Here is a 13,154-nt window from a genome sequence, read left to right as displayed (position 1 = left end):
AGATGATGGTTTCTTACATTTTGTATGTTTTTGTGCTTTTCTCAAAGCATTTCCCTTGAAATTAACACACGTTTTGGTTTTGCTAAGATTTTTTAATATCATTTGATCAGAACAACTGCCTATTGGTTTCCTTGTTTTGCAATTAGATATAACTTTTTAATTCAAATATATGCATATGAATATGAATGAAAGACGAGGTTGAAGTTGCAAATGCCAGTGTATTCGACAGCTTTTGACGAAGATGAGCTCAAAAATACTAGTGCCCGAAGTTGCTCTGAGAGTTGTTCAACTTGTTTTAATAACTTAATTCAGTAAATATTTAAGGAGATTTCATTTTCACAACATATTTATGCTGCTAGACTCCATATCTACCACACTGGAGATGCATCGGCCATTGATCAGAAACCTCGGCTTAATTAGGCAAACTTTTCCAATATAATAGGCGACTGATGCGCACAGTAGATAATCAAATCATTAAAGGACAAATTATGAAGAGAAATTAAGCACAGATTTAATTAGCTAGAAACAACAGAAATAGAATAATGCTTTTACAGAGCCAAGTCAAGCAGTTTTCATCATTCTAGTTCCCCTTATAAAATGACTGAATACCACAATACACAGAATGCTCAGTGTCACTAATACCTGCAGTCTTGTTTCCTAAACTCTAGAGGTCATTTGAGTAGTGTAATCATCGTCACAAGATCTCAGAAGAAAGCTCTGCTACCATAAAACACTCGAGAGCCAGTGCTCTTGGGTGTTTCTAATTTCTGATCTGAACTCGAACTGCCAGAACTGGTCGGTTCATTTCCAATATCCAACGGAAGCTTCATTTTTGCCAATGAATCAGTAAATTGCTGCATGCTTTTCATGTACATGTCCACTATCTCCTGTTGCACAACCTTTTGCTCTGCCTCAATGTCTACTACTGGCTTTGGAAATCCGCTACCAGGCTTGATTTCTGACGAGTTGCTCTCAGCATCACCACAATTTACTCTTTTCACGGTGGCGCATTCGGAAGTATATTCTTGAACTGGAGATTTTGATTCTCCCGAGGGCTCTGAAGACTGAGAGCTTGCAGGATGCAAGACTGACGGCGACTCAATGGTTGATACACTGCTTGGAGGGGAATCACACTTAGGATATTGGTTTGGATTAGTAATTCCTGTTGGAAAATTTTCCTCAACACGAACTTCTACTTCTGGACTGAGATGATTTGCTGTATCAGAAGAGACCAAGCTATCTGAGCTTTGAGAGTCAAGATCAGTGCATGGTATACCAAAGTACTCAGAGACCATAAGATGATTTTCATTTACTATCTTGGGATCAGGGAATTCGATTTTTTCAAATTCATTAGGAAGCGACTCAGTTGCTTTAGCATCCAGCAGAGATGCACGAGTGCCAACAGATTCAGGCAATGCAGGAATCACAATCACTTCAGGTGAAGTTCCACTATACGAAAAGGACAACTGCACATATCCTGCTGGAGAGTGGAAGAGATCAGTTGATGAAAGAGTAAACTCTTTTTCTAGCTTTCCATTTTTAACAAGGACTTCAGTTAGCGGGACCAGTGCAAAGCCTAGCAGTTGGTCTTCCAAATAATTCCTCACCCTGCTCATCATCCATATCTCACATTTCACGGAGCATTCTATTGTACGGACTTTGAGCCTTAGATTTTCATTGAATACTGGACTTTGCCCTCCACCATTAATAATTTGCGTGGAGACTGCATTTTCAGGATCACTGGTAAGACAAAGTTTTGCATAAACGTCTTGCTTATGGTAAATGCAGATGTTATGGATGTCTCTGGCCTGGTGTACATACACATCTAGAACTCCAATGAAGTCCTCCAAGTTGCAGACTGCAGCCTCCTCTCTATGAGCAGAAACTCCCTGGGATAGGCCACCACGGTTCTTTATGAATAACTCACTGCTCTGCTTCTCGGGCTCAACAAAAGTGGAGGAACCCTTGAATGGTGAAACAATGGACTGTGGGGAATCCATCAATTTGACCACAAATATTAACCTGAAATCAAAAGATATGTTTGGTATCAAGGAATGCCAAGTCAATTTGTAGTTCTGCTTTCCAGTGTGAGCATGTAATCACGAGATTCAAAAGATTTTGGAATTCAATGTTGTTAAAGGCTCCGTTGATGCATATAAACCCTGAAACTAGGTGCAACACAAACTAAGCCCTTTGCCTTTGCTTAAGTGGCGCATCAAAACATGCGTCTCATCGCCCATGACTCAATCTTGAAGAGGGCAACATTAAACTTCAAAATAGTCAGCAGAGTGATTAATTGATAAGAAAATTTCATGAATGAAGCTATGATTAGGAATAGGAATTAGAGACATAAAATTGCATCTTAGCATCGGATCATAAATTTAAGTGGGTTTTAAACTTGATTTACACGATTTTTAATTCATGTATTTCACTTATCCATTGTTTGTGTTTATTGTTGTTTCTCTTGCATTATCTGTACCTTTTTGTTTCTTCATTAGCACATTTCTTTACTGCAAAACTCGTGTTAGTTGCATGTTCTATTTAAAACCCCCAAAGACCTTGGTGCTTTTGTGCACTTTTTGCCCTTGACAAGAACGGCTGCTTGCCATCTTACAAGAAGTAGCAATTGTATCCAAGGTGAAACCTCTAACTTGTCCGTGCAGTACCCCTACTAGGGAACATTCTCAAGATAAGGTTACATGAAAACACAATTCAGAATTTACTAATTCAAATGGATATGCGAGTGGCTAAGGGACTTGGAGAATTATAATGCTGAAACGAGATCATCCGTGGTAGAAGCAGAATTCCAAACAGGTATCACTCTCATCGGAAAGAAGTAAAAAGATGCAATCTTTAACGTCTAACACGTACCCAAGGGTCTAGCCTAGTGATTAGTGAGGAGAACCATGAGATCTCAGGTTCAAAACTAGTTGATTTCTTCCATTTTGCCTAAGTTTTAATGGACAGAGTTACTCCGTACCTATACTGGTGGGACGTAGCAGGTACCCGTTTCAAACTCTTCATGATATCAAAGCCAGACTCATCTCAATTTATTGTTTACCCAATGTTGGACCGCATCTTATATTGTCCACGTTCCAGATGTAGAGCCATATCAGCGGGATATAGGTTTCTTAGTCTAGGACAATCCTCACCTCATGAACTAATTTTCACCTCATGAACTAATTTTAAGGGTAGAGTAAGGCCAAAAGCCCATTTCTTTATCAGTGCGCACGTTGACCCCCCGACACCACCCTCGTAAAAAATCAATCTGTAACGTCTAACATAACAAAAGAACCCTCAAGAGCCTCCATAACTAAAATTTTAAATGTAGGACAACTTAGTAGAGAAAATAGTCTGAAATCAAAATAGATAGAACCAAGAGCATAACAATCAGCAACAATAATCAAGCCAACCAGTGAGTTTACGCCATTATTCGAACTTAAAACAAAAATTAAACAAAAGAAATTGGAACTAAGCTACACGCATGCCAAACTGAGAAAAGGGGGAAATGGGAGGAAAACATAGCAACATACCCAAATCGACCAGAACAAAATTAATTACTCAAATGAAATTCAGCTCATAATCACAAATGAAGCAAGAATTATTTGAAGCACAAAACATAAAGGTGGAAGAAATTAGTTCTTACTAGCAGGTAAACAGGTGATTGGTCTGTGAATTTCTTGCCTTGACTTGAGACAGAAAATCGAATATCAGAAGAAGACCAAACTCAAAATACGAAGCGTAGAATAAAATCTACTGAACGTTGGGCAGTGGGAGAAGATTGTCGGAGACCTCCGTATCTTTGTGCGTATGTTTTGTGGATATTTTTGTCTGCAAAAGTTAGTCCTCTCGCTGACAAAGTCCAATCTCAGTGCGCTGCCTTCTTACAAATGGGACCTACTTTCTCCACCACGCGCCACTTGTAATTTTTTATCCTCTCATCTTTTTTATTTACCATTTTATTATAAGAATTTAGTTCTAATTTAAGAAGAAAAACAAGTTTAAACGAGTTGTAGATATTTGTGTGGTTATAAATTATCTCAATAAGATAAATAAGAAGTGTAAAGTTAAATTATTTTTAAAACTAAAAAGCTATCATTTTTTTTAGGACGGACTAAAAAAAATTGCCACATAAAGTAAAAGGATGGAGTACTTATCTCTATTTCGACTATGTGGAATGATTTGTTTGAAGATGAGTTTAAGAAAGTAGAGAATACTTTTAAAATTTATAATTTTAAATACGTCATACTAACATTTTTATGACTATAAAAATTTAAAAAATTAAAATCTTAAACATGACATAACATTTGTATGGCTGTAAAGCTTGTAGTTAAGGATAAAATGAGGAATTCAAGTTAAACTAATTCTAGAAAGCCGATATTCTTTCTGGATCGGATTAATAAGAAAATATTTTTGCATAAATTCAAAATAAAGAAGATTGTATTTATTATTAAATTCTATTTTATTAGAAAAATATATAACTTTCAGCTGCTCCCGATAATAATATCCTATATATATATATATATACGTATAATACACATATTTTATATAATTTTTGGCTAGAAAATACAATTAGTTTTGACCAACTGGTTAATTTTGTATTTTTCCCTTTTTATTGTTCGAAAAGATCTTATAATCATTAATTACTTATTTAAGAAAAATAAATATAATTTAATCAATTATCTCTAATGATTAATGCTATTAAATTTTTTAATTAGCTTACCAAAATTTTAAAAGATAATTGTTGGGAGTGTAAGCTGATTGTATCTGTATATGTGATAGTTGACTAGTTAGTTAATGAAGTGGCTATGGCTATTTATGTAAAGCAAGTTAGTTAGAGGTGTTAGTTAAAGATATTGTATATATATTTCACTCTGTACAGTGCTACTGTTTGCAGAAGAAATGAGAATCCGTTAGTTTTCTCTCCAAGTCTTCTTCTGTTCATATTCTCTCTTCAATCTCTCTTTACTTTGATAAAGTTGAAATGGTATCAGAGCCTACTGCTCGAATCTAGATCGCAAATCGGTGTGACTACTGAATTCAAGCTCAATTGCTTCAATTACACAAGCTCTGCCTCTATAGTTGAAGCTCAACAATGGCGGAAGTTGATAATGAAGCTCCTGGGAAACTAAGTCACAATCATCCCCTGTTTTTGAACTCAAATGACAATTCCGGTGCAATCCTGATCTCATTGCAACTGCGAGGTCTAGAAAACTACTCGGTGTGGAGTCAGACAATGAGAATTGCTATTTTAGGTCGGAACAAGTTAGGGTTCATCGACGTTACCTGTAGGCGAGGAAAGTTTGGTCCAAATCTGGTACATCTATGGGACAGATGCAACGCCATAGTGCTGTCATGGATAATGAATTGTGTATCGCCTGAATTGCTTAGTGGAATTTTTTACTCCTCAAATGCGAGTGTTGTGTGGAATGACCTAAAAGAGAGGTTTGATAAAGCTGATCTTTCTAGAATTTTCCAGATCCATAAGAACATTGCCACAATTAATCAAGGTACTAGCTCGATCTCTTCTTATTTCTCAAAATTGAGACAGTTGTGAGCAGAGTTTGATAGTCTAGCCCCAATTCCTGGATGTGACTGTGAGAAATCGCGTGAATTTATTGTGTTTATGGAAAGATTGAAACTCCTATAGTTCCTTATGGGGCTAAATGAGTCTCATGAGCAAGCTAGAAGCCAATTGCTCATGATGATACCAGCTCTCTCTGTTAACCAAGCCTACTCTATGATGATGGAAAGGGAAAGCGAGAGGGCAATCGCACACACAAGTGTTCCTATAGAGAATTCTGACCTCACTGCTTTTGTGTCTGCTAGAGGTGGTTTTCAACAAAGGCCAAAGAAGAATTTTAACCTAGTTGGTGACTACTACAACTACAAGGGGCATACCAGAGAGAATTATTTCAAATTAGTTGGTTACCCTGCTAATTTTAAGCATAAGAAGAAAGGAAATGCATTCCCTATAACTAATTTTGCAGGAAACACTGGTGATTCAGGAACACTAATGCCTACTAATAGAAGTCATAATGTATTTTTAGTAGCTAACTTTGCAGGTAATAACAGTGGAGGAAACTATGGGGAGAGGAGTCAACCTCAGCCTCATCCAACAACTTCACCTCCCTTAGCACCATATTTTACTCCAGAACAGTATCAATAAATCCTACATATGCTTGGTAAAGTAAATGAAGAAGCAATAAGCTCTGCTCAACCAGCAGCAGCAGGTATATTTGCTTTCCTATCCAGTATAGTCGATGATATGTGGATAATTGATACTAGAGTTACTAACCATATGGTAGAAAATTCCAAGTTGTTGACTAAATTAGACAAGGACTCTAGTTTGAAAGGTGGAAATGTGCATCTTCCAAATGGGAATGTGGTGTCAATATCAAATACAGGAACATCTAGTATACTCAGAAATAAGGATATACAAAATGTGTTACACATTCCTGACTTCAAGTTTAACCTTTTGTCTGTATCAAAGTTGACAAAGGAACTGAAGTATTGTATGGCATTCTTTCCTGATTTTTGCCTATTCCAGGACCTCTTCAGTGGGCAGGTGAGGGGGATTGGTAGAGAAGATGTGGATTGTACTATTTGAAGTCATCTCCAACTCCTACAGCACCACTTACTCAACCACAACTACAAGAGTATGACAGTAAAGAAAAGTTCTACTCTGTGTCTACTAATGTACCACTGTCTGTATGGCATAATAGACTAGGCCATGCTCCTTTAGATATGCTTAAAAAAATAGAGTTTTTGAAACATTGCAAACTAGACAAAAATCATCACTGTCCTGTATGTCCACTAGGGAAACAGACTAAACTTTCATTTCTTATTAGCACTACTAGTTCAAATAAGCCTTTCCAGCTTGTGCGTGGGATGTATGGGGTCCTTATAGATTACCTACACATGATGGGAAGAGATATTTTCTAACATTGGTGGATGATTTTTCTATGTATACTTGAATTTTTTTGTTGAACAATAAAGCTGAAACTCTTGTCACCGTGAAGCAGTTTTTAGCTTTAATGAAGAATATGTTCAATTCTAATGTTCAAACATCAAGAACAGACAATGGATGTGAGTTTTTTAATTCTCAGTTTGATGAGTTGATCAAAGAAAATGGCATTTTGCACCAAAGCTATTGTGTTTATACAACTCAACAAAATGGTGTAGTAGAGAGGAAACACATATCTATTCTAAATGTACCCAGATCCTTAAGGTTTCAAGGAGCTGTGCCTTTGAAGTTTTGGGGAGAGTGTGTTGATACTATTGTTTATCTGCTTAACATGTTACCTTCTGCCACCCTACAATATAAATCTTTTTTTCAAATGTTGCACTCACACCCTCCTAACCTTGATCATTTAAAAACCTTTGGTTGTCTTGCCTATGCATCAAACCCCAATATCACTGATAAGATGTCACCTAGAGCCATTCCTGCTGCCTTAATGGGTATTCCTCTACTCAAAAAAGATACAAACTTTATGATCTACCATCTACATGGTATATCATTCTTTGTAAGCAGAAATGTGGTGTTCAGAGAAGATCTGTTTCCTTTTAAATACTTTACTCCTTCTACTCTACCCTTATTTCCAGTGCTAGAGCCTATTCCTGATACTGACACTTCAAGGAACAGTCTCAATACCACTCCCAATAGCACAACAACCTCCCAAACCATACAAGAGGAATTGATCACAGAAAATCACTTGACTTCACCACCTTCTATCAATATAACCCCTTCACCTAACAATACCATCCTAGAAGAACTTACCACCAATTCAACTCATTCTACTGAACCTTTTTCTCAGTCTGAACCACTTAGAAAATCCATTAGAACTGTCAAGCAACCTCTGTGGATGCAAGACTTTATCACCACAAAAAAATCCAACTGTGTCTATCCTCTCTCTTCCTACATATTCTATGATTATCTAGCCTCACCATATAAGACTACCTTAAACTCCTACTCATCCATTGTAGAGCCTACTAGTTATACGGAAGCAACTACAGATCCAAAGTGAATTGAAGCTATGAAACTAGAGATTGCAGCACTAGAAGAGAACAACACTTGGACAATTGTTGATATCCCTAAAGGTAAAGCAGTTATTGGGTGCAAATGGGTGTTCAAAGTCAAGTATAAGTCATCAGGAGAAGTGAAAAGGTACAAGGCACGACTAGTAGCCAAGGGTTACAGTCAACAAGCTGGTTTGGACTACAAAGAAACTTTTTCACCAATTGCCAAAATGGTTACTATTAGATCAGTGATAGCTGTGGCAACCTCAAGACATTGGTTCATCTATCAAATGGATATTCACAATGCTTTCTTGGAAGGAGATCTTTTGGAGGAGGTTTATATGACTATTCTAGAGGGTTTGGTGGACAAGGGAAGACTAATCAAGTCTGCAAACTCCAGAAATCACTGTATGGCCTGGAACAAGCACCAAGACAGTGGAATCTCAAGCTTACTAAAGATCTGCAGCAACTTGGCTTTGTCCAGTGTCATTTTGACTACTCACTTTTCACACAACATCAAGGAAGTGACATAGTTGTGATTCTTATATATGTAGATGATCTAATCATCACAGGAAATAACAATGATGTGTTGGTAAAAACCAGGGGAGATCTTCAGAAAAAGTTCAAAATGAAAGACCTAGGTGAATTGAAGTTCTTCTTAGGCATTGAACTTGCCAGATCAAGCAAGGGTATCCATATGTATCAAAGAAAGTATTCCTTGGAGATGATTTCTGAGCTTTGCCTAGGAGGAGCTAAAACAGCTGGAACTCCACTTGAATGTAATCAAAAACTTACTTCAATAGAGTTTGATAGAGCATTCAACAAAGATGCAACTCATGAAGATCCAATACTAGAAGATGCTGGAGAGTATCAAAGACTGGTAGGGAGACTTCTATATCTGACCATGACTAGGCCAGATTTATCATTTGGAGTACAGGTGCTAAGTCAGTATATGCATGCTCCAAAACAATCCCACATGGAGGCTGCTCTAAAGATTGTTAGATATCTGAAAGCATCACCAGGCCTGGGACTTTTAATGCCATCAATTGAAATTAGACAGCTACAAGCCTTCTGTAACTCTGATTGGGGTTCATGTCTACATACCAGAAGATCTGTCACTGGCTACCTAGTGAAATTTGGAGAGGCTTTGGTGTCTTGGAAATCCAAGAAGCAGGAAACTGTAGCTAGAAGCTTAGCTGAAGCTGAATTTAGAAGCATGACATCATATGTAGCTGAAGTTACTTGGTTAATAGGGTTGTTCAAGGAACTGGGAATTGAAGTGCAACAACCTGTTGATCTGTTCTGTGACAGCAAAGCTTCCATTCAAATAGCAGCAAATCCAATATTCCATGAAAGGACCAAACATATAGACATTGACTGTCATTTTGTAAGGGAAAAACTAAGTCAAGGAGTAATCAAAACTCATCATCTCTCAATAAAGGATCAACTGGCAGACCTACTGACTAAAAGCCTTGGAAAAGCACAACATGAAGTTCTGTTGAATCAACTTGGAGTCAAGAATATATTCACAGCATCAGCTTAAGGGGGAGTGTTGGAATTGTAGCTGATTGTATCTGTATATGTGACAGCTGGCTAGTTAGTTAGAGGTGTTAGTTAAAGATACTGTATATATACTTCACTCTGTACAGTGCTAATGTTTGCAGAAGAAATGAGAATCAGTTAGTTTTCTCTCCAAGTCTTCTTCTGTTCATATTCTCTCTTCATTCTCTCTTTACTCTGATAAAGTTGACAATAATAAAAGGACGGAAGGAAGTACCATTTTCTCTTTTTATTTTTGTAAGACTCGAGAATTAATTGTTGAATAATTACATAATACTCCTTGCATTTTAATTTGAATGAAGGTGTTTGTCTGGGTACAGAATTTAAAAAGAAAAAAAAGGTTTTAAAACATTTGGGCTAAAACATGCCATGAGTGACTTAAAATCATATTTAACGGTAAAATAAAAAATTTAAAGTTAAATTATTTTTAAATATAAAAATATATCATTCTTTCTTAACATACTAATGCCTAATAATAAAAAAGTATCATACAAAATAAAAAAAAAATATCATACCTTGCATAAGTCTAGTCATACTTTTTTTTCCTGTTAATTCATTTATTTGGAAGATGGCTGAAAGCTTTTGGCATTGCACTTATTTCGTTCCCATCTTTTTCCCTTCATGAACTTCAAAAATTTTGTTGTGGAGTTCTTTGTGTTTCTTATGATAATGCTATAAAAAAATGAGTAAAACAGAATGTTAGAATAGTTGGTCTACTCTCCTCTATTTAAATTTGAAAGAAATTGTAAAGAACAACTTATTGGGAAATAATAATAATAATAATAATAATAATAATAATAATAATAATAAGGGATCTCTATACAAGTAAAGATTTACTGTTTACTTTTTCTAGCCAATATACGTAAATTATACAATGATTTTATACGGTTATATACATATTATATATAAATAATATATCCGCCAACTATTTTTAATTTAAGTGGTTAAGTGACCGATTATTTATGTTAATTTTTCTAATAAATAATAATAATAAATTCCTTCACAAACGTGAAGGTGTTTATCACTCCGTCCATGTAAGTTGTAAATAGCTGCCACATAATTCAAACGAGTTGCCCCACAACATCAAAAAAGCCAAAGGCAAAGCTAAAGTGTGATGGATGGGGTCTCAAAATGTTGGCATCTTTTTATATGCTAAAGACATCATTAACTATCTTCCCCTTCGAATTTTCCATATATCCACCCAAAAGGCAATTGGACTTTGAAGGATACAACCTAGCATTTATTATAATACAACTTACAAGTATATTAAATTCCAAGAATGTGCCAATCCTGTTACCGTTATTCTCAGTGAGATAATGATATTCGGCATAATTCTCTGTATTTTGATATAGGTTAGCATTATTATCAGGTGTTCTTGAATAGTTTAGTAGTTAAAACTCACTAAAAATGTGTGTAATTGATGTTCTTTGGTTGATTTGGAGTTGAAAGAAGAATTGAAGGTATTTTTGAATTTTTGGGACGAAAATCTGCTCAAATTGAAGAAAAGGACCAAGTGCAAAAAAAAACAATGCATTTTCTCTCTAAGTGTGTGCTCATCTAGACAAGGTCAAATGCAGAACACACGGTGCGCGAGTAGAAGTTTTTGGGCAAAAATCATAAGGATATTTTGGTCTTTTGAGCAAATTTTACACGATATAAAAGTTTCTTTTCACCTCCCCAACCACTATCTTTCGACTTGGAAAAAAGAGAACATTACTTTTGAAGCAAGGAAGGGCTCGGAAGAGTCCAAAAACCATCCTGATCGAAATTTTGAAGAGTTTCTCTCAACTTTTCTTATTTTCATTTATTATGGAGATTGTTTTGAGATTGTCCCATATCAAAATCATGATGAAACAATTGGCAGGGGAAAGAGGTAAAATGGAAGAGGCAATTATGTCCAATTCTGCTACCATTAGGAACACTGAAACACAGGTGGGACAAGTTTCCTCGGCAGGGAACAATAGACCGCAGGGCACTCTACTTGGAGGCACAACTGCTAATCCCAAGGACACCAGAACTCGTCCTATACTAGCGGTAAGCCTGAGAAACGGAAGAGATCTAGATAGAGAACAACAAGGTGTCACGACCCCAGTTTGCCCTCCGTGAACTGTCGTGACGGCACCTAGTCTCTACGACTAGGTAAGCCTAACAAATGCTGAACATAAATGAAACTTGCAGAAGAAATAATCAAAAGCCAAAATAACCGAATGAAAACAATAGTTAAAATGCCGCTCGACATATACAACACAACATTCTCAGAATCAAGTACACTATCCCAAAACCCGAAAACTCACGGAACCACAAGCCTTTGGATATCTACAATGTCTAACTCCAGAATATCTAACAAGGGAAAGAAATACAGAAGGGCAAATGTTTAAAAGCTAGAATAGAAAGGGACTCCTCGGTCTGCGGACACAATAGATGTACCTCGAAGTTTGTAGAGTAGTCGCCTCGCCTCACGGGTGGTAGAACTGAGTCGCAGTACCTGGATCTGCACATGAAAAACATGCACAGAAGGGGAATGAGTACACCACAACAGTACTTAGTAAGTGCCAAGCCTAACCTCGGTCGGGTAGTGACGAGGAAGGTCAAGGCTCTACTGAGATAAAATAAAGAATATAAGACATGACAGTATAAGATAAGCAGTACAGTTGAAAACTAATAAGAATTTAATACAGGAAAAAAAGGAATTCAATAACTGAAACGAAATAGAGGCAAAAACAATCACAAGGAAATAACCGGGGATCTCTCAGTATCCCGAGGATCTCTTAGTACCCTCAATATATGCCAGGGATCTCTTGGTATCTCGAGGATCTCTCGGTATCCTCAATATATGCTAGGGATCTCTTGGTATCCTGAGGATTTCTCGGTATCCTCAATATATGCTAGGGATCTCTTAGTATCCCGAGGATCTCTTGGTATCCTCAATATACGTGTCAGGGATCTCTCGGTATCCCGCACCTCAGTTCAAATTATAAATACATACAGGGGATCTCCCGGGATGCCGTCCCGTAGTCCCAAAGTAAAACACACAGCAACAACACAAGAATACTCAATTAAGCTCAATTTCGTATCAAGTAAACCGGTAATTCTAATCTAACATGCTTCACATAATTCAATTAAGGCAGTTTAAGCAAATAAACAGTTAAGTCAATTAGACATGCTTTTTCTAAGCTAACAATAGGTTTAAATTGCAAGTAAAATGAAACAGGAAAAGGAACACAATTGAAATTACTTAAAGAAAATCGGATTTTCAACAATTAGCTCAAGTACACACTCGTCACCTCATGTACAGGGCATTTCAAATATCAAATATACCGAATCCTAAGGGGAAGGTCCCCCACACAAGGTTAGACAAGCCACTTACCTCGAATCGGCTCAAAATCAACCCGAGACCACGTTCTTGCCACGAGTACTCGACTCCAAATGGCCTAAATCTATTCAATTCAATTTCAAAATATAAATAACACTTCAAGTAACTGATTCTACAATTAAATTCTAAGCTAATACGTGAAATTAGGTAAAATGACCAAAACGACCCTCGGGCCCACGTCTCGAATTCGGGTAAAATTTAT

General features: G+C 36.7%; 1 protein-coding gene across 1 annotated transcript; it reads right to left on the bottom strand.

Annotated features, from left to right (window-relative positions):
• Nucleotides 1-486: 486 nt before the first annotated feature.
• Nucleotides 487-3,872, bottom strand: LOC104238253 (uncharacterized). Its single transcript, XM_009792568.2, has 2 exons — nt 3,647-3,872; nt 487-2,022 (listed from the first exon to the last, which is right to left on the bottom strand). Exon 2 carries the CDS (start codon nt 1,998-2,000, stop codon nt 705-707), a length of 1,296 nt encoding a protein of 431 aa, XP_009790870.1. The 5' UTR covers nt 2,001-2,022; nt 3,647-3,872; the 3' UTR covers nt 487-704.
• Nucleotides 3,873-13,154: the final 9,282 nt, after the last annotated feature.

This window comes from Nicotiana sylvestris, chromosome 6 (assembly GCF_000393655.2).
Source record: "Nicotiana sylvestris chromosome 6, ASM39365v2, whole genome shotgun sequence".
NCBI classification, from domain to species: domain Eukaryota; kingdom Viridiplantae; phylum Streptophyta; class Magnoliopsida; order Solanales; family Solanaceae; genus Nicotiana; species Nicotiana sylvestris.
Note: the sequence above shows the minus strand (reverse complement) of the source record. Positions and strands in the feature narration are given on the sequence as shown.

Excerpts from the sequence above, each read along its gene's own strand:
- LOC104238253 (XM_009792568.2), bottom strand. The coding sequence starts at position 2,000 with ATGGATTCCCCACAGTCCATTGTTTCACCATTCAAGGGTTCCTCCACT.